This window comes from Gekko japonicus, unplaced genomic scaffold, assembly GCF_001447785.1.
Source record: "Gekko japonicus isolate JY-2015 unplaced genomic scaffold, Gekko_japonicus_V1.1 scaffold310, whole genome shotgun sequence".
NCBI lineage: Eukaryota > Metazoa > Chordata > Lepidosauria > Squamata > Gekkonidae > Gekko > Gekko japonicus.
Genome location: NW_015174851.1, coordinates 418,270 through 440,921, shown reverse-complemented (window position 1 = coordinate 440,921; position 22,652 = coordinate 418,270). Strand labels below are relative to the sequence as shown.

General features: G+C 41.0%; 1 protein-coding gene across 2 annotated transcripts in view; it reads left to right on the top strand.

The window, feature by feature from the left end:
• Positions 1-22,652, top strand: part of STXBP6 (syntaxin binding protein 6) — a 175,907-nt gene that overhangs the window by 141,046 nt on the left and 12,209 nt on the right. For both annotated transcript variants that reach the window (XM_015424536.1, XM_015424538.1), the window contains exons 4-5: positions 1,395-1,560; positions 20,945-21,102. In XM_015424536.1, the coding sequence (XP_015280022.1) occupies positions 1,395-1,560; positions 20,945-21,102 (324 nt within the window). The remainder of the gene's footprint in view (positions 1-1,394; positions 1,561-20,944; positions 21,103-22,652) is intronic.

The following is a 22,652-nucleotide window of genomic DNA, read 5'->3' as shown; positions in this document are numbered from 1 at the left end:
TCACCTTCAGTTTTTCAGTATCCAAAGTACCTGCTCCAATTTTTCAGTATACTTCCTCTGTATTACTAGATTTCACTACATTTCTCAATCTTCAATTTTTCTTGACAAAAAAACCTCACCTCCTATCCCGGTTGCCAATTTCTTATGGGCCATATTTTTTATTGGTTGGCGACTAGTAGCTTCTCATTTGTAACCACCTCTGTTACTACTTTGTCCATATTATATTTTGGAATGTAATGACCAGAGCAAGAAAACTCTCTGCTTAAGTGTTTCTCATTATCGTAATAGAACAGGTACCAACCAGAACCCTTTAAGATATACATTATTCTCACTGTTCTCACATGCACATGTACTTGGAAGATACTGGTCTGGTTCCAGGTGTTTATTGGTTGTTCCACTTGAAGTTTTCCATGCTGGAAACACAGTTACCCTGAAAAGGTAATCATGTCTGCCCTAGGATGCCACAAATTTTTCAGTGAACCTGTTAAGAAGACAAGCTTATCTTGTTTGACACCAATCTGGGATATGTTCAGATTGCATTGAGCAACTCTAACAGCCACCAAACACGTTTGCAGCTGCCAGTTGGTCAGAAGCTTGAAGCTGATCAGGAAATCAGTCTGCTTCTTATCCTCCTCACCCCTTCAGCAAGATAGCTAAGCAGTGAAGTCACAAAAAATAATTGTTCCCCCCTGCACAAGCTGGGCAGGGACAGAAGCAAAAGGGAAGTAATGCTGGGAGTTGGCTCCTTATCCCCCCCCCCAAAAAAAATACTTTACTGGGCACAGAACAAGATTTTCTACACAAGAAATCAAAAGCATACTCCTAGCTGATCTCTCGTCAGCAGGTGGTTAGTAAGTAACCTGTTCCTGCAAATACACACAAACAAGTTGTGAACAGCCAAACAGCCCATCAGTTAGTTAGCTACCTAATAACCACTGGTGGACCAGAAGTTATCTGATTGGGCAAGTGTTTGATCATCTCTAGTCTGACCATATATATCTACAAAGATTTAATACACCCTCCCTGAAAACAGTAAGAGCAGGGCACACTGTTGACATTCTTATAGTATACAGGTAGGACCCTCTTCCTGCTTCTGAGTACAGCAGCTGACAAGAGTACATCATTTTGACTTGACAAACGGCTGTTTCAGAGTCTGGGGGCCCCAGTGAGTCCTCCACTCCCAAATCTGTTGCTGAATTTCAGTGTTTTCTGGAGTTTTGACCACTTTAGTTACAAACTGAACGTAAAAGTAAATACAAAATTCAAAGTACTGGAAGTTTGGTATAGAAATAGTCGAACAATATACAGAATATTTTGAAATTGTTTTTTCATTAAAATTTTGCAGATACTGCAGGTTTAGAAGGTTAAAGTAATTATATTATTATTCTTTCTAGGAGTCCGCAGAATTTGATTTATTATTTGAAAATTCTTTTGACCAATGGGTAGCAAGTACAGCCTCTGAAAAATGTACATTCTTTCAAATTCTCCATCACACCTGTCAGCGGTACCTAACAGACAAAAAACCAGAATTTATCAATTGCCAGTCTAAAATTATTGGAGGTAAGTTATATGTGCTTTGAATATATGGGTCAAAATAATTTGAATTCATCACTTAAAGGACAAATTGCTTTGTTAAAAAAATTGATCTGCCTGTGCTAAAGTATAGCAGTGGTGATTCATATGAAACAAAAAAGTGTGTGTTCCTAAGGTCATCTGGAAATCTTGAATCCATATTTGCCAGAATTCTTTCTGGTTGATTATACTTCTTGATGCAAGCTGTAGTTTATCTTACTTCCTCGTTTTAATCTGCCATGCTTTAGTCGATGCATAAGAGTGCTACCTCTAGTTGGTGTGTCACCTCTTCCAGATATTCATTTAGAAGCCTGAAAATGTAATTCTTTTCCCTACTGATTTTGTTCTTTCCCATTTAGCAAACATTGATTTTTGTGTAGTGTTTCTTAAAAGAGCTAAATTAGAATGGCTGTTGAACAATAGCCGCTTCCATTTATGTAGTGCTTCTGTCATGCAAAACATCTCCGTTTTTGTACCAGTATTACTGACGTCAGTAAAGTGGTGGGCATTTATGTGAACATTGTTGTTTTATGTAGCAGAAATCTTTGTGTAACTGAAATACTCTCAAAGTATTTGATGTGTCTGCTCCAATATCTTGTAATTTATTTTAACCTGTGTTGTTATTTGAATGTACCAACTCTTAGCTAATTGAATTGATCATCATCAAGCCTTGAAGAAAAAACATTAGGCCTGATATATATGAGCTGCCTGTATTCTGCTGGATAAAGTTTACTCCTAGTTCACTGGTTCCTGGTCTCCAAAGATGAAATCCTTACTTTTCACCAGTGTCTTACCAGAGAAGAACTGAAATGTTCTATGTTTTCATTATTCCTTTTAAAGATATCAGTAGCAGCAAAAATACTTTTTAACGTAACATGGGAAACCAGAGGATATTAGGAGGATCTGAAAGTGATGGAACTGTGGCTAGTTGCAGTGAATCATAAAGCAATGGAAGGGACTGGTGAGATGGATAATGTAAGGTGATAGGAGGCTGTGTATACTCACATTATCAGTTGTTGATTCTCTAGACCAGAGTTCCCTCTAAGCTGTGCTAGGGTGCACTGGCACACAAAATTTTAGCTCCAGCTCAGGCATTTTAAGTTTTTGCTCACACTAAGGCATTGGAAACAGTGAAGGATGGGCACACCTCGTTCCAGGGCCCATAGAATTGGATCCCCTGGTCCAATCTTTTTGAAACTTGGAGGGGTTTTTTTTTTAGGAGAGGCACCAGCAGCTATGCTTTAAATTTGGTGCCTCTACCTCAAAAAACAGCACCCCCAGAGCCTCAGATACCCCCGGATCGATTCTCTATTATAGCCTATGGGGTCCATTGACTATAATGGCCCCATAGGCTATAATGGACCTTGAAAAAATGGGGGGATGAGGTTGCATGCCTGTTATGCTTTTCAGTATGATTTGTAAGCTGCCTTGAGTCACAGGAAAAGTGGGATATACATATTTGAATAAAGAAGTAGTTTGGGCAGGTTTATTACATTTAAGCAACGTCATGTTTGTTATGTTAAGTAGGGTTCTGACAGTGCTTGTTCCACCTCTGTTATACTTGACCTGTAAACTTGTCATAGTTCACTAAAAAAAACCAAAGTAGACTGCAAGAGTTTCCCCCCCCCCCAAGTGCTGGTATGTTTTCTGAGGCTTAGTGCAGGGTGACAGTTCGAGGCCATGTCTACCCATATAGTGGACTGGGGCAAGTAAATTTGTTCCTTGGAGGACAGGTCTACCAATATAGTGAAAAGGGGTGGGTCGACCTATTCTCTGGAGGCCAGGTCTACCGATATAGTGGAAAGGGGAGGGGAGACCTGTTCTCTGGGGCTTCATCTGCCCCCCTAGAGGACAACATTTTCTGTAATGAAATTTGTCTTGATTTTGTTTTCTCTTATAATGTTTTCTTATTCTTAAAATATAGTTTAAATATAGTTTAAAAGAATTAATTCCAAGATTATTACAAGGTTATGGAAATAATCTAAAAAACTAATTTATGCAATAGTCAAATGTAGACTTGGTCACAACTTTAATGCTACTAGCTTTTTTCGCTCATGCAGTAAAATTTTTGCTGACAACACTGTGGAGCTTAGAGGGAACATTTGCTAAACCTTTCAGTAGATTTTGGATATGATGGGCATGAACTTGCTTTGTTGCCTCCCTCTTCCCCTCACACACAAGAACATGATCAAAAGTTTCCTGGTTTTGGGAGCATTGAATGCTATGTCAAATTAGAGTTTAAGGCTGTCATAACCATGAAACGTCTAATCATGTGCTCTACACAAGCACAGCAAGTCAGATTTGTGCCATTCACAAACAAATGTTTGTACCTTGTGTGAATGCAGTAATCATATGTATTTTAAAATGTTTATTAAACTATGCTAGATGCTTTGAAGAAGCCAATTCAAAATGTAGAGCAGAAGTGTATTTGTCATGAGGATTTGAATGAAGGCAATATCAAAGGTAAAAACCAACAGTTATTCTTTGTTATTCAAGCTAGCCTCCAGGATGTCCTGGATAAGCATAATTGTAATAAGGTCAGAACTAGCAAAACAGCCATTATGTGCCCAGCAATGGCTCCCTACCTTACTGTTTAAAAACTGGTATGTGATATAAAGGAACCATGACTGAAAGGCTGAGGCTACCACCTACATTTCTTGAGGCCAATAAGAAATTTGGAAATGGTAAAACTAGAGGCCAATTTATTTCTGTAAGCTAACTTTCTACAGAGATCTGCTTTTGCAAATTTTGAATTCTGAAAGAAAGCAGTGTGAGATGCTGAAAATAGCTTTTTTTTTCAGAAAGTGAGCGTGGGCCTATTATGTGGTTTTTAAAAAAAGATTGGCCTCATGATCAGGATCTTTCTTTTCCTCCACAATGTTTTTCTAACCCCACCAGTGAATAATTAAGTATAAATTGACTTTGTTGAAATAGGTGCCAACAGAAATTCAGGATTTCCTGTTCTTTTTATGTTGTGAGGTCATAGTTATTATCAATTATTTTTAGCATTAACAGTTTCATTTCCCTATAATTTAAAACCAAAGCTCCATTAGGTTACAAAAAGTGTCCAATACAGTGTTCCAGATAATTTTAGAATACACCTTCACACAATGTGTTCATCAGCCATTTTTTTTTTATTCAGAAGGAGAGATGAGACTGGTCATTTAATTAGCCAGTTAGACTTAATGGATAGAAATTTGGAAAGCATCCCAGTGCATCCATTAACTTAGTAAGTAGTCTTGCAGAAGTTGCCATTTTCATCTCTAATTCACCTTTTTATAATATTGTTGTTGTAAGGTCCTGTATGCATAGCTAAACAGGTTGACTGTTAAATCATAACCATTGCAAGAGCATTCATAACTGTGAAGCAAATCGTCTTCTTTAACATCCCCCAAGCAGTTTATGTGAACAGTGTTGGGCCAGGGCTGACCTGCAGGTGTTGTTAATTGGCTCTCTGGCCTGCAAGCTCCTTAGCATTCTCAAGGCCAAAGACAGAGGATGGTTAATTGGTTTCTCATGGAAACCTGTGATCTGTGATGGGAGGGGGAGGCAGGGAGAGGTGATGTCATCTTCCAGAGGTTTCACTTGGAGACACATTGTGATTGGATATCACCATCGCCTGACATGCTGGACCAAAAACTATAATTCAATTATGGCCCAAACTAGCTGAGATTTTCATGGACTATAGGCCTGCACTATACTTCACAATTGCAAAAGATGTAGACAATACTAATTTGTGCCCTTCCTATTGAAACTGAGGTTTGTGCCACCTAATGCAGCTTAGAACAGTGTTAGGTAGTGAAGCTAGCTTTATTATCTTTTGTTCTGCATGATTTCTGAGTAATGTGTTGGCAATACCTATTTTCCCTTCTTGATACTTTCGTATACATTTAATATTATTTTAAAACCAGCAGTTTGGTTCTTGTGTGTACTCACCCTGGCAACCAATGGGGGTCTAACATTATGGTCGGAATCACAGGCTGTGGTGATCAACTTCTAAAGGAAGAGTTTCATGGTTTTTTAATTGATAGTGGCAAAATTCACACTCCTGCTGTAGTTGTTTTCTTCAACCAGGAGCATCGTTTTCTACATGCTATTGAATACCCCTTGGAATTAAACAAGGAACATCTGCTTGAAACACAGTAGTTATCAGAAAACATGTGGGGTTATGTGCACTCAGGCATTGATTAATCGTTAAATAAAAGACCATTTTAGACCATTGCTGCTGGTAGTCAAGAAAACATTTCAGCATGCTTTCACCATGGGTGGAGAAATTTATTTTCCTTTCGTACATTTAAGCCCAACCTTCTTCAAAGAAGCTGAGGGTAGCACAAATGCTTCTCCATTTTACCTTCACAACAATCCTGTGAGGGTAAGTCAGGGTGAGAGTGTGTGTCTTGCCCACAGTCACCCAGTCAGTTCATAGCAAGCTGGGTTTGAACCTGGGTAATCCTACTCCAGATACTTTTCACCACTACACCACAGAGGCTCTCTAAACTTTAAAATTTAGAATCATTTTCATGTTGCATGAAAATCATGTCAGAGGAATTTACTACAAAATAGAGCTTAAATTTATGATGTTTTTGAATCCATGTGGCATTTTCCTGGATTATGGCACCCTCAATGTTGCACCTTATCAAGGAGATATTATTGGAAATGATGTTGTGAGACTAATAAAACATTGATAATTCTTTCTTTGATTAATATGGATCACTGCTGAAGCATATGCTTTCAATTTAGTTGGTGCTGTCTTGCTTATTTCTTGCTTTTGCCACATAGGCCTGTTCGAACCATGTATCTCACCCAACTCATAACTGAAGCACTGCTGTTGCAGTACCTGATTCCCTTTTAGCTAGTCGTTGTCATTTAATTATTCTCAGCGGAATACATTCATGCCATCATTTTTAACTCTTAAGCAAAAAAAAAAAAAGCTGCTGCTTCTGCACATTTCAGAAAGAAATATTTTTGCAGCTACATTTAACATTATAGCAAGGGAACTGTGAATCTTCATTAAGCTCATAAGCCATGGGCAAATGTAGAATTTGACCATGCTGGCTAACAACAAGTCAAACTGGTGCACCCAATTATTTTTCTTTATTTCTTTTTTAAGAGGTCTCATGGTCTGTATATCCAGAGTTATGTTATGGAAAGATACAATTCATTTGGGTAAATGCTTATGAACGTATAGAAGGTAAGCATAGACCTCCTTTTTCAGTATTTTCATCAGTATGTTACCACCAGCACTGGGTGCAGAAAAATGCCTTTGAATCCAACGTACAGTTTTTGAATACCTTATGATCCTAGAACTGTAAGCTGATACTTTAACTAGAAGAGCATCAGCATCACTGGTCAGATTTTCCCACTCATGGGGCAGAATAAAGATGACTTGGGTAATCTCGTTAGACAAGAATCTATTCTGTTATGGCACATTCTTCTTCAGATTTGGACATGCTTCCCATTAAAGTTAATAAAGAAAGTCAAAGAAGTCTTGATTTTTTAAACTGATTTTGTTGCTTTGGATAACTTGTTGTTAGCCTTGAAATAGCCTCTGGATTGTGAAAATAAATGTAAAAGTGAAGGGAGTTCAGTGGTTACACTCTTGAGATAATGCATGCCAGCAAGCCCTAAGCTTGTCCTGTGCTTGAAGCACGGTGGAAAATGATGAAGGTTTCCTGGCTTGAAGACTTCTGCAGCACAGAATGCAGTCACTGTGACAAAGCTGTAAGAATACACAAGTAAATGAATATTTTAAAAATCATGTATTAGCATCTTCATTCCCTGTTGTAATCTGATATATATAATTGCCCAAACCCATTGGCACGTTCCAGCTCTCCCATTGGCTGTGATGTGCGCTCCATCAGCCAGTGGCCCATCAGCCACCAATCAAGTGTACTCATGTGCCATTGGCTGGGTACTGAGTCCACTCGTCTCTCCCCCCACTGCCACCTCAGCCACTGTTCTCTGTTAGAATAAACTGTCAAAACAGCTGTCTCTCCTGACAAAGACACTTCTCCTGCTTGACTCCTGTGGGACAAACTTTTCCCTCAGTGGCTGTTGCTAGGCAACCAGGCTTGGTTCTGTCAGTAAAAAGGCAAAGCCAGGAGGCTCTTTCCAGGCTTCTATGGGGAACTTACTGGGGCCAGTCCTGACTAGGGTTGTCAGCTCCAGATTGGGAAATTCCTGGAGATTTTGTGGTGGAGTCTACAGAAGCCAGGGTTTGGTGAGGGGAGAGGCCTCAGCTGAATAGAATGCCATAGAGTTCACCCTCCAAAAAATATTTTCTCCTGGGGAACCATTGCTGCCATTCTCCAGGTGAGGGCTGGGGATCACTCAGAATTACAACTGCTCTCTAGATGGCAGGGCTCAGTTTCGCAGAGCGGACTCTGTGTCATTATACCCTGCTGAGGTCGTGTCCCTCCTGCTTGGGTGCCTCTGCAGAGAAAGACTACTTTTCCTAGGTAGAGGCTGCAACTGGTGGTGGGGAGCTGAAAAGCTGAGGTCAGAGGGGCATATAAAGATAGGTTGATGGTTGGCTGAGAGGGATAGGGTTACCAACTCTAGGTTGGGAAATTCCTGGAGATTTGAGGGGTGGAGCCTGGAGAGGGTGGGCTGTCCTCAGACAGGTATAATGACAAAGACTCCACCCTCCAAACCAGCTGGTTCCTCCTGGGGAACCATTGTTGTCAATCTCCAGGGGGGGACTGAAGATCACTCAGATCTTCAGATCACTCAAAAGGTCACCACAGCAAATTGACGCTGAGTGCCCAAGGCCAGGGCACTCGCCCAGAGCCTCTTTCTAGAGCTCGTTGTATTTATTTCCACAATGGGCCTTATTCCTAATCCATCTGTATTGCACAAGTAACTTATTACACCCTCAAATGTTTATCAGTATGGAGAAGCAACATTAATTTCCAAAATTTCACAATATTCCATAAACCAAAATCTTGTCACTATTAAAGTTCCATCAAAACCCACAAACCATGGGAAACAACAAGAGATATTAATGAGAGAAAATGGAAAGCCAGTTGTACTCCCATTTCAAATTAATTTTCTTCTTAGTCATTGGTCATCAATTTGTGTTCCTCAACTTCAAACAGAACAGCCACAGAATCCTTATATTACAGTCTACAATGGAACAGCCAATAAATCTTTACAGTGCGATTCTAAAATCTGCTAGCATTTCTTTGTGCAAAAGTCTCCACTATTAGACCGCTGAAACAGATTCTGTTCAATTGAAACGGGAACACAACCAGCTTTCCGTCTCATCTTGTTGGCATCTCTTTAGAACGTTGTTGTTTCCTACAGTTTGTGGGTTTTGGTGCAGCTTTAATAGTGACAAGATTTTGGTTTGTGGAATATTATGACATTTTGAAAATTAATGTTGTTTCTCCGTACTGATAAACATTTGAGAGTGTAATAAGTTATGTGCGCAATATATACGGAATACAACAGGGAATAAAGACGCTATTACATGATTTTTAAAATATTCATTTACTTATGTATTCTTACAGCTTTGTCATGGTGGTTGCATTTTTCACTATTGTTTGTTCTCCAGTACTGTGATTGCTTTGTGGTTTTTGTTCTATTTCTGAAGACTTCTACAGCAGTGTTCTCCTCACTGATCTGTAGTTTATCGAAATCTACTGAACACAGGGAATCTGTCTTATAGTGAATCAGACCCTTGGTTCATCAGAGTTCGTATTGTCTGCTCAGACTGGCAGAGGCTCTCCATTGTCTCAGTCAGAGGTCTTTCATATTACCTACTGCTGGATCCTCTAACTGGAAATGCCTGGAAGCGTCTGTAGGCCCAGCAGATGTTCTAGCACTGATCCGTAACCCCTCGTCATACTTATAATTTTGTCATGACAACCCAGATAAAATCCAATACCAAATATTTCAATTAATAACTATAAACAGAAGTATGTAATTTAGAGAAAGTATTATTTTCAAACCTATTCTTCCCAATGTTCAAAGTATTATCGGAATTTTGTTTTATTTTTGTATTTTGGCTTCTGTTTTCTTCTTTTTATATATGATAAATCCCTCAACCTAATAAACTTTTCAGCAAATTGCTGTTGGTCTCTAGAAATTATCAAAGTTAAAAATCTCTGTCCAAAATAAGCTACTTCAGCCACTGTTGCCTGATCACTGGAACCCATGTAGGGCAGCATTGGGTCTTGGTTGAAAGTTATTTCCCTTATTTGATGCTAGTCAGAACATTCATCCCTTCCTTCCAAATGCACTTTGAAGAAGTGCCTCTCTCTCCCTTGCCATGGAACCTCCACAGTACCTCCACAGAACCTCCACAGTAGGTCTGATCGCTTTACTGCATGTTAGTTTGCCCCGGGGCAAACAGCCACACTTCTCCTCTGCAGTTTCCTGCCCGTGTGACAGGGGCCCTAATAAACTTTTCAGCAAATTGCTGTTGGTCTCTAGAAATTATCAAAGTTAAAAATCTCTGTCCAAAATAAGCTACTTCAGCCACTGTTGCCTGATCACTGGAACCCATGTAGGGCAGCATTGGGTCTTGGTTGAAAGTTAATTTATTTCCCTTATTTGATGCTAGTCAGAACATTCATCCCTTCCTTCCAAATGCACTTTGAAGAAGTGCCTCTTTTCACTGGTATTGTTTCAGTAAAGCCAACGTGCAAGTTGCTGTAGAACAGAGTTGCTGACACCTACAGGCAAACACTGGAATAGCAAAAGTCCATGAGACGAGGAAGAGGATGGAAGGAATGAGTGCAAAGGAGCTAAAGGATGGTCTGGAGACTCTGAAGTAGACAGTGGGCTCTGTCCTCTGTCTCAAGCATTCAGTTTGCCAAATCAATTAAAAGGAGCTCCTGGCTGAGCTTTTAAAAAATAAATAACTGTATCTTTGTCTTCTCTAACCTTTTTTTCTGGACAGGTGACTGGAGTTCCTAATAGATTATCCAATTTTGACTCCTTGAAGAGCACTTTGCTCCAAAGATAGTTGTAATGAATCGTTGGCTTTTCTTCACCCAAGTACTGGTTGAGATTAGCAAGGTGTTCTATAAATAATCCACACAGTGATGTCAGTAGTAGGTAAGCTCGAGCTTCTGTGATTTCAGAGCACCTCATAATGACCAGGTACAAATACGTCACATTTATTGTTGATCAAATAGACTGATCCATTCCCCAGAGTTTGGGGGGAGGAGGCAGGGGGCTATACAGAAGTGCTTACATGCACTCTGCTTTCAGGCATCTGTGTTCTCTTATATCTACTGTACAGACATAATTATTTTCTCTGCAACCATGTTTAGATTTGATCTTTCAAAATGAATTTGTTTTCAAGTAGGTTCTACCTTTTGTTGTTCTCATTAACGAAATCTGAGTATAGCTGGCTTGCATAGTTTTACTCCTTACAACTTAGCTGTATTGCAGAGGAGCTTAGAATAGGGCAGGGGTGGCCAAACTTGCTTGATATAAGAGCCACATGGAATAAATGTTAGATGTTTGAGAGCCACAAGACATGAACAAATATTACACATTTTTACTGGTAGATATGCAAATTTGCTTTTTATTAACATTAAATGAGACTGCCAAAAATAATAACAAAAGCCGTAAAAGCAGATATTGATAATGATATTTATTTGCCCAATGATATTTGTTTGCTAATGATATTTAGCTTCCCCAGTCGCACAATATCTGTGAAAGAGCCGCATGCGGCTCCCGAGCCACAGTTTGGCCACCCCTGGCATAGAGGGTACAGTTACACATAAAACCAGGAATGGTTGCCCTGATCCGGATAGCCCAGGCAAGCCCAATCCTGTCAAATGTCAGAAGCTAAGCAGGGCCAACCCTGGCAAGTATTTGGATGGGAGGCCTCCAAAGAATACCAGGGCCAGGATACAGAGGCAGGCTATCAAGCCACTTCTCTGAACATCCTCCATGCCCCAGTAGGAGTCACCACAGGACACCATGACTTCCAGGCATGGGCACGCATACACAGATGCAAAAAAATACAAAAGAAAAACCAGGAATGGTTTTGGAAGAACAAGGGAATGGGTTTAACATTGTCTCTGAAAGTAGAATAAGGCAGGGTCCTTCATCTGAGTAGGCCTGCTTAAAGATGGACTGGAAGGCCAAAATACCCCTGGGAAGATCATGCTCCTCCTCCACACACACCACAATCCCATCTTCCTTGGTCGAAAGAAGGGGCCAGAACACCAGCCCTCCAACTATTTGGTCATACCACTCATGTTAACCTCTTTCAATTTTGTACTTTTCTGTACATAATACTAATAAACCTTGCTAATAAAAGCTGCAGGCTGTGATTTTGTGCATGTTTATGAGAGACCAGTTCCCAGGAAAATCAGTCTTATATGGTCTCTGTAAGTAGAGTGAGGATGCAATCCTTCTTCCTGGGAGTTAGGTCACTGAATATAGGGGAACTGGCAACTGAGCAGACCATTTTAGGGGTGTGAGGGAGGCCAAAACAGCACTAGAAAAGTATTCATTCCAGTCACAGGAGATGTCATTGTAGTCTGGAGGTAGTCATTCCAGATCCTGGTGACTGAGAGTGCTTGTTGTTGTTCAGTCGCACAGTTGAGTCTGACTCTTCACGACGCCATGGACCCCATCACATCAGGCCCTTCTGTCCTCCACCATCCCCCAGAGTGTGCTCAACCCCTCGTTCACTGCATCTATGACACTGTCTAACCATCTAGCCATTTTTTGGAGCAAGTTATCATGTATGCTCTAAGGATAATGTATGAAATATAGAAATGCTTTGGGTGTGTATAGATTGAAGAAGTTGGTTTATTTTGCAGAAAGAAATTGAAGTGTTTGATTTGTTGTTCAAAAATTAATCGAAGAGACTGAAAAAAGTATAGGACTGGGGACAAGTGTGCAACAGTGGAAAAGAATGGGAGCAGTACGAAATCGCATCAGGCCCATGGAAACAAATGCCTTCAGACCTACCTTGTTCCTTAGCAGTCAGGAGTGTCCGTGTTAACTATCTACTATGCTTGGATAGTCATTCACAAGAGGCCTCAACTATATCACAGAGCTAACTACTATCATAAATATTTACTAATCAGTGTTCAAGTATTTATTGACTAGTGGAGATATGCTTGCACTAGCATTTAGTTTGAGTGGAACATGCTATTATCACTGGAAATACCCCTACTACAGTATGTTTGCATTTTATAGTGATAAGTGCCACACTAAAATGATTTAGTTAATACTGTGTTACAGTATATTCTACTTGTTTTGAATTGATACAGTATGCACATGCAAATTTTAAGAGTTCAGTCTGTCTGCCCTGAAAGAAAATACTTGCGGTTTACCCTCTTAACAGTTGCTTACTGAAAGTTCACCAGACTTAAGTAAACAGGACAATGGGCCGTATCCCTGAAGATCCCGTACAGCCTTCTGTGTAATACAGGATCTTGTTTAAAGGGCTCATAACCCTTGCTCCATATCATATAGCTAGATGGAAGCTACCCTGGTATATGAATATTCCATGTCCAGATGCAGTGTGGGAAGCAAATATTGGTGAGGTCCAAGTTGCATTCAGATTTCATGAGTGAACAAGCATTAGAAGTTTTCTGGCGCGTATGCTTCCTCCCCTCTCGTGCTTCCCTCACAAATGACTAGGAAACTGAAGACTTCCTGGTTGCAGATGTTAATGTAATAATTGTTGGACAAAGCAATGTTAAGGCCAGGGAAGCTCTTATATCTGAACATCTGTGTAGAGACCTAAAAATCATGCTGTTCCGTTACACTATGGAGGTGATATTGTCGATACATATTGCGACACAGCTGATTCAATTTCATTATTCTGCAAATATTTCATACAGAGGACTGTTACATAGGCATGTATAAAGCTATTCCTAGTCAGAATTTATTACAGTATGTACCTAAAACTTGATCTCTGAAGATGAAGGAAGTTAGGGTATAAATATAGGCTTATATTTATATAAATATATCCTTATTATTTAGATTTCGCCCTTAGCTGATGAAGGCCAGGATGAGTTTGGCACAGTAAAAAAGCAAGGAGTGGTTTAGCTGTTAACCTTCCATGTAGTTTACTCTGGCACTTTCAGTGAAATGTACACTTTGCAGATACTTTGTCAGATTTTGCATATCACAGTTCATAAACCATCCTCTCTTAGTAGCAGAGCACCATTTCGTTGCATCGAAGTAATTGCAGCGGTTGGCCTTCTTTCACTGTGGATTTATTGAACAAAAGTGGATGAAAAATATAGCTGTTTTCTACTCTCATAGCCTGAAGGTACTATCACTTCTCCATTAGTAAAGAGAATATAGTGCTTGTGGATGGGCTGGGCACCTTATAGTGGAGTGGGGAAGATAGTAAGTAGGATCGTGTAGATGGGATGATCCTCAAGGTGACTTTGTATTTTTGAAAGGATGCCCCCATCATTCTGAAAACTTCAAAAACATTCTAGTTTCAAGGGATAAGCTTGCATGTACTGCCTTCTATGGCTCATAGGGGAGGAAGAGAGCCAGTTTGGTGTAGTGGTTAAGTGTCCGGACTCTAATCTGGGAGAACCGGGTTTGATTCCCCACTCCTCCACTTGCACCTGGCTGGATGACCTTGGGCAAGCAGTAGTTCTGATAAGAGCTGTTCTTGAAAGGGCAGTTCTCGGAAGAGCTCTCTCAGCCCCACCTACCTCACAGGGTGTCTGTTGTGGGGAAGGAAAGGAGTTTGTAAGCCGCTCTGAGACTCCCTTGGGTAGTAAAGGGCGGGGTATAAATCCAATCTCGTCTTCTTCTTCTTTTTCTTCAGTCATCATCTCTGTTTCTGCTGTGTGGAAGCTGCAGATGAAACAGCAGTCATCAGTATATCTAATACTCAATATGGCTAGGAATAAGCATGAACTAAAATTCATGATGAATTTGTCCAGTTCGTCATTCATGAAGTAAAGCTCATGGCAGCTCAACTGGCATGGACGGTCCAGCTGTTTGTGGCAGTTCATGAATGGATACATTCCCAGACAGACTGTCTCCAATCAATCAGAATATTTACCAAACTTTAAAGCAACAAGGAGGGCAGAACTTGGTGGGGAAGTAGAGAAGCATCCGGGGGAGGTTCCCTGTGACTTTGATGTCTCTAGCTGGCATTCTATATACCCCTGAGCCTTCTGAACCTGCGACTGTCAAAATGGCTGCCTGTAAATGACAGGTGCAGGAGTGTATAGAACAGATTCTGTGCAAGCTAGAGACACCAAACTCATAGGATCTCCAGCTGTCTCTCCTCTGTCTGCCTTCCGAGTTTGGTCAGGATTGGGTTTACAGGGTCCGAATTATGCCCCCCACCCGAAGATGCCCCCAGGAAAGTGCTTTCCGGAATAGAATCATAGAATCACACAGAGTTGGAAAGGTCCACACAGGGCATCTAGTCTGACCATCTGTTACATTGGATTGATAATTTCATTGAGCTATCCACTCCCATCCCAAAATCTTTTAATCTCTTAGTCACAGCAATTTCAGACTACATTAAGTCTATACTTGAAATTCGAACTTTTTGTCCCAGTGGGCATCACCTTACACTTACCAACAATGAACTTCATCTGCTACATTGTCTCCCACTCACCAATTTGTGGAGATCCTCTTGGAGCTTTTCACAGCCTTGGTTTTCACCATCCTGAATATTTTTGTGTTATCTGCAAACTTGGCCACTACACTACTCACCCCTAGTTCCAGATCATTGATGAATTAATTAAATTATAACAGCTCCAATACTGATCCTTATTGGGACCCCATGGCTTACTTCTCTCCATTGTGAGAACTGTCCACTGATGCCCACTCTTTTCTTCCTGTCACTTAACCAATTTTTAAACCATAAGAGAACCTGTCCTCTTATCCCATAACTGCTAAGTTTACTCAGAAGTCTTTGGTGAGTTACCTTGAGAAAAACCTTTTGAAACTCCTGGTATATAATATCTGCTGGATCACCATTGTCTACACTTTCTCAAAGAGCTCTAAAAGTCTAGTGTGACAAGACTTCCCTTTGCAGAAGCCATGCTGATTTTCCTTCAGCAGGCTATGTTCCTCTGTGTGCCTAAAAATTCTGTCTTTGAATATAGATTTTACTAATTTGCCTGCGACAGATGTTAGGCTGACTGGCCTGCAATTTTCAGGTTCCTCTCTGGATTCTTTTTTTAAAATTGGTGTAACATTTGTTACTCTCCAGTCTTCTGGCACAGTGGCTGAATTTAGTGATAGGTTACATGTACAGGTTAGTAGATTAACTATCTCACATCTGAGTTCCCTAAGGACTCACAGATGTATGCCATCAGAACCTGAAAACTTGTTTGTTTTTAATTTTGCCAGCAGGTCTAGAACTTTATTTCTGGTCACCTCAGTTTGGCTCAGTTCTTCAGACTCCCTTCCTGAAAATAGTGGCTGTGGCATAGATACATGTCCCACACTTTCCACAGTGAACACAGAAGCAAAAAAGTCATTGAGCTTTTCTGCTATCTCCCCATCTTCCTTTAGCAATCCCTTTATTCATTTGTCATCCAAAGGCCCAACTGCTTCTCTTGCTGGTTTCCTGCTTCGGATATATTACAGAAACATTTATTGTTTGTCTTGATGCTATTAGCAACCTGCTCCTCAAAAATCTCTTTTTGCATGCCTTATTATTCTTACATTTCTTTTGCCATAGCCTGTGGTCCTTCCTGTTCAGACCTTCTACCTTTTAAGAGAAGCCTCTTTACTTTTTATAGCTTCATTGACTTTCATTGTTAACCACGCAAGCCTTCTTTTAGACTTGGCAGTGCCTTCCCTAACCTGTGGAATACATTCTATCTGGGTCTTAATTAGTGTGGTTTTAAATATTCTCCAAGCATTCTTTAGGAATTTGATTCTCTTGTGTTTCCTTTTCAGCCTCCTTTTAGCTATTCCCCTCATTTCTGTAAAGGACCCTCTTTTGAAATTAAATGGTACAATTTTGGACATTAGGGGTAACTTTCCGTTGATCGGAATGATCAACTTAATAACCTTATGATCACTACCCCTTTGGTTGGCTCTGTGACCAACAGTTCCAGTGCACAGACATTTATGATTTCCAGGAATTGCATTTCTATGACATGACTCACGTACATGTTTACCCAGTCAATGTGAGGGTAGTTGAAGTCTCCATGTATAACAACATTATCTGCTTTAGTCACCTCCTTTATTTCCTTCTCCATCTCAAGATCAGCCTCAAGGGTTTGATCAGGTGGGTGATACTACACCCCCACTTTTAAATAACCCTTAGGGCCCAGTATTTCTGCTCATATCACCTCTCTGGGGGAGTTAATTCTCTGATGTTTTCTAGATTATTTGATTCTATGCCCTCTTTGATGTACAACACAACACCTCCCCCAAACCGTCCTTCAGGAGCTAGTTTGGTGTAGTGGTTAAGTGTGCGGACTCTAATCTGGGAGAACCAGGTTTGATTCCCCACTCCTCTACTTGTAGTTGCTGGATGACCTTGGGCAAGCCATAGTTCTTTCAGAGCTGTCCTTGAAAGGGCTATTATTATTATTATTATTAAATTCACCTTTCATCTTTTTAAAAAAGTTGTTGCAAATTTTTTAAAAAGGATTGAATCCTACCAGCTTTCTGCACTGGCAAAAAGGGATAAGGGGTGGTTTCCCCCAATTTTCCTTCTTACCACAGCCTCCATTCTACTTGGCTTTGTCCATGGGAGTCTTGTGATCACTTGTGTATTTAGGGGGGGGATCAAAAGAGTCTGTTGGGGAAAACTGCTTACATCAGCAGTCATAAAATGCATTTAAATAGTATATTTAAGCATGAAAGGGTGACTATGTCCTAAACATCTGTTCAGTTGTAGCAGTGTTCTCTTTCTACTTACATGTGGTATGGTCTCCTACACAATTCATGCAGGGGGAAATCCAGTTGTACAGTTCCAGTTGTGTATGCCTTTTGGGGAATTTCTGGAGTATTCCATAGGTGTCCAGAACTGGTTGTACCCAAAGCACCCCTGCTCTTGAGGTGTCTCTGAAGAAGTGTGGTGGCCAAGTAAAACGTCTGTCTATCATTTTTCTGCTTATCCTGGACAACCTAGTACAGAATTAGTGAAGGAAGGCAGCCACTATGGACGATTTGTCAATTGTTTTTACACATCAGTAAGTAGAGAGGATTGGTAATACAGACCGTTCCTGTTTAAATTACTTTTTTTGAGCATAACTGATTGGACAATAAAACAGTATTACAGAATTAGGTAACTTTTTTGCTTCTTATTGGACATGAATATGGCTATAAATGCAGACTGACATCTCTGCCTCATTTGGTCACTTTTTAACACTAGGTCAAGTTAAAAAAAATTGCTCAGGTTCATCATTGTAAGTTTGGTTATCAGTACAGTTTTCACAGTTATAGTCAAGGATACAGTTTCCTTAATTCCAACTAAACATAATGATCCTTTATATTATGTTTTATATGTTCAGTTTATCACCTAATAATCCAGCAACATTGTAGTCATTTGTAATCAGATGCTAACTTCAGAGTGGCTAGGTTCAATCATAGTACCAAACCATTGTTTGCAGCTATATGAACAAGCTTGGGAGAATCTTCAGGCTCATGTGCTCTTCCCTTTCCCAGTGCCTACCTAGTTCACAGCGAACCCTATATCCAGTCCAGCAGGAAATAGTTTGCACTACTTCCTCCAACCAGGATTTCAGATCCAAGGAATCCTAGTTTTCAAGGAAAGTGAAAGCTGTAGTGAGGGCTATTTTGGGGCAGGAACACACAGGAACAGAGTTCCAGCTGGCTTCAGAGTTGGCCATGCCCACTAGAGCCAAAACCTCTGCATGCGTGGCTACAGAGGGAAGGCCTGGAGAGTGACCCCCCCGGCGACTTCGAGGTGGGTGGGCCAGAGGGGGCCCTGGAAGGATCGGGGAGGCATTTAAATGCCTCCTCATGCCTTCCCCGACCTGTCCAAGGGCTGGCTTCCCGGGTGTCCTGCAACCACGGGGCGCCAAGGGAAGGCATAGGGGTGTGGCCTAATATGCTAATGAACTGTGCTGTACAGGGTGTGGCCTAATAGGCTAGTGAGTTTCTGCTGTTGGGTGTGGCCTATTATGCTAATTAGTTCCTGCTGGGCTTTTTCTACAAAAAAAGCCCTGACTGTAGTTGATGTAATGGCAAACATTAGTTAGCCAAGAAAGAAGAAACAACCCCTAATAAGTTGGCCACATGTGAAAGGAGAAAGGGACAAACAGCAAAAATCAAGGATTACCCAGGCTTACTGCTAAACCAGGGTGTGTCAAGGTATGTCATCTAAGCCAAACTAGCCTCATGACTTTCTTTTCCCCAAATGAAATTCCAACCATGAGTATAATTGTTTTAACTGGCTTTGTAACAGCAGCAAAAGATACCAGCTCTGAGGTGTCATGCTTTGAGAAGGCATTGTAGAGTGACAATAATTGTTGAGACATTCAGGTAGAGAAGCAATACACTATTTTAAAGAGGGTTGTTATATGCACTAAAATAGTTTCTGAGTATCATGGTATAGCACTTATTACCAGTACTAAGTTTACTTTTAAATCTTTTTTCTTCAGCATTCGGGTATGTTACTTTAGAAGCCCAGCTTGATTAAGTAAAAGATATATAACCTGCCTATAAATAGCATCCTCTAAAGAATATTTTAAGTGGTTACTGAATGTGAGGACTACAGACAAGCTTGATGTATTTGGTTATTGCTTGGACCTCAACCATTTCCATTTTTGTGGAATATGAATTAACTTAAAGAATGCCCATAAATTATGTCCATCGAGAGCCAGCATGAGCAGCAGACTCTAATCTGGAGAACCAGGTCTGATTCCTAGTTCCTCTACATGAGGCCTTCCGGGTTACTTTGAGCCAGTCACAGCACTCTCAGAGTTTTCTCAGCTCCTCCTATCTCACAAGGTGCCTGTTCTAGGGAGAGAAAGAGAAGTTGATTGTAAGCCGCTTTGAGACTCCTTAGGGTATAGAAAGGTGGGCTATAAAAAAACTAACTCTTATTCATCTTTCAAGCCGTTAAAAATGACAAATTTGGTTTTGGATTTACTATCACTAGTCAGTAATTTAAAAGAAAGTTAGAGCTGTCATAGTTTCGTTAAATGGAACAATGTTTCTAGGAGCCCATATAGATCCTGGAGCTTTTTTTTTCATCTTCTGGGCATGGAACAGGGGACACTGAGGGTGGGGGGGAGGTATTTATGAATTTGTGATTACCTGCATTGGACTAGATGACCCTGGAGGTCCCTTCCAACTCTATGATTCTATAATCCAACTACCTCAGACTTAGGTTTTGCCCCAGGATACCCTGGCCATCTGTGCTATCCTGCCCAATGTCAAGAAGAATTTTGCCACGCATGAGGTTCAAATGTGTGGTGAAATGGTCTGTTACCAGCTTCTAATGGTGACAAATACAGAATGCTCTTTGAGCATTCAGTTAATACATGAAGTTAATAAAGTGATTTGCAGTCGTTTGCTGTTGCCTTTTGCTTCCTGTGTTAGATCACATAGCAGGCTGTGATTAGATTATTGTAAGTAGACTAGTAATATAAAGTGAATCACTAAGAGTGAAATCCAGTCTCTGTCAATTATTTCAGTTCCATTAAATTTAATAGCTAAAATTCAGCATCTGATGATTCAGTCAAGCTAATTGGTTTTAGGTAGTAAGCCTAGGGCTTTTCAAACAGGCTACCATTGAATCCCTTCTTCAGAAGTTGCCTGGGGTTCCTTGGCATTTTTACACTCTCCCATCTCAGACATTTCTCTTCCCCTCTGACACCTAGCATAACATAAGGTTTTAAAAATCATGGGGCAAAATATATAAATGGAGGCATGAAGTAACTTTCAGTTGCAACTAAACACAATCCCGGTCAATCATGTCCTGTTAACCTCAGTAGGGTAACTAATGTGAATCTTCCTACACTGGGATCAAAACAAAATCAGATCAGGTCTGGTCATTCCTCTGGGGGTTGCTTTTAGTGAATAGTGTTTGTTTGTTTGTTTATTAGCTGTCTTATGGTCTGCTTTTGGTCTAATATATGTTTTACGGGTAGTTTTTTGATGTTTATATCCCTGGGCTTTTTTAATGGATAGTTGTTTTTATATTGCTAATTTATTATTTTCATTGTAAGCAGCCTTGAGTGGGACTCTGAAGATGGGGCATAGAGATCAAAATAAATAAATTTGTTCTCTTTTTATAGATAATGGAATGCTGTGGTAGAACAATGAAAAATTAACTGACTATTCAGCCATTCCTACTTTTGAGAGTTCCAGCATTATAATATGTTGTGGTTCATTTGAGCATCTTGGCTTTTCCCTCAAAAACTCCCACATAAATTGTGTTTGGGATTTCTAACCATGTGCTGTCTTTCTACAGGAAACAGCATACTACATTCAGCAGCAGACAGTGTAACCAGTGCAGTACAGAAGGCAAGTCAAGCTTTGAATGAGCGTGGTGAAAGGTTAGGTCGAGCAGAAGAAAAAACAGAGGATATGAAGAACAGTGCTCAGCAGTTTGCAGAAACTGCACACAAGGTACTAAATTAATATATATAATATCATCTCTCTTTAAGCTATATCTTAAAGAGAGATATCGACTGCCATTCTTAATTAAAATAATCTACAAATAGCAGATTGCTGGATAACTTCTAGTGTTAATACAATATCTTCGACGTGGTCTCTGTGCTTCACACCCATGGGATTCAGTGCACACGCGCTGGATCGATTGGTGCTGTAGCAAGCTCTATTTTAACTGATTTTTGTGCCCAGTCCCTCCGGGCATGCGCAGAAACCCTACCGCGCATGCCCAGAGGGGTGGGCGCGAACATCCCACCAGTTCCTTTCTTACCGCCGCATTGGAAATACCTCTTTTGTCATCGGTCTGATCGGTTCGCTGATAGCTTTTTGGAAAGAAAAAAAAACCTTCTCAGCTCTTGGAAATTCTTTTCCACACCTTGTTCTTCAAAAAAAAAAAAAAAAAAAGGACTTTGTTTTTTCTGAGTGGAATTTACCTCAGGCCTTCGGGCCACCACCACCCCCTTAACCGTCAAAATCTCTACTCCATTTCTTATGGAGAAGAAGTTGGGAGTTTTAAAAAGGTGTAAATGCTGCAGAAGCAAACTTGCTCCACTGGACCAGCATACACTTTGTATTTTTTGCCTCGGAGAGTCGCATAAACCGGAGTCCTGCCAACATTGTGCTTGCTTCTCTAACCAAACAAGAAAAAACCGCGTGGCACGCCTTAAAGTAGCGCTGCTTGAATCGGCTCTTGCTCCCGCCACACCAGTGAATGAGAGACCGTCGACTTTGACAGCTCTGACACCGAGGCCCGCATCCGATGTCGACCGCCCACCACTGAAGCTCCCGACATTGAAGCCACAATCGACCACTTCCACCCCTGTTAAGAAGAAGGCTAAGGCAAGTAAGGAAGCCAAATCCACGAAGAAGGGCACTTCCAAGTCCCTCAAGGCGGCTAAGACGGGGAAGGCGGCGGTACAAGCACTGGGTGATACCCCTGTAGTGCTCCCCGCTCCACCGGCAGTATCGATATCGGAGGCCCAAGTCCCTCCACCAATACCAACCATCCACGTATTGGATTCTCCCATCCAACAAACGGAGCGTCCTTACATCGACATCGAAACGGTAGAGCTCCTAAGCCATCAGATAGATGCAGAGCATTCTCCGTCATCGACATTGACGGTTTCGGAAGCTCCCGACGTCAAGTTACCTCGGCATCAATATACCTCATCTGCCACGCACCGTCCCCCTTCTTGTCTCCGCACTCAAACTGTCGATATCGACACTCGAGATTACAGAGACACTGGCCACAGACAAGCGGCTGCTTTATCGCCCAGACGTCCACGGTCCAAAAGTCGCTCCCCTAGAGTCTTCATGCACCCCCCGCCACCGATGGCGTGGGATCAACGACAGTTGAGGTACCTCTGTGGGGCTTATCCACCATCCCTGCCGTGGTTAACGCCTGCGGATTATTCTGATTGGGACCGCTATTCCACCCAATCTGTACATCGGTCGAGATCTCCTCATAGATCAAAACCTTCGGCATCTCTGTCACATACTCCTGTAAT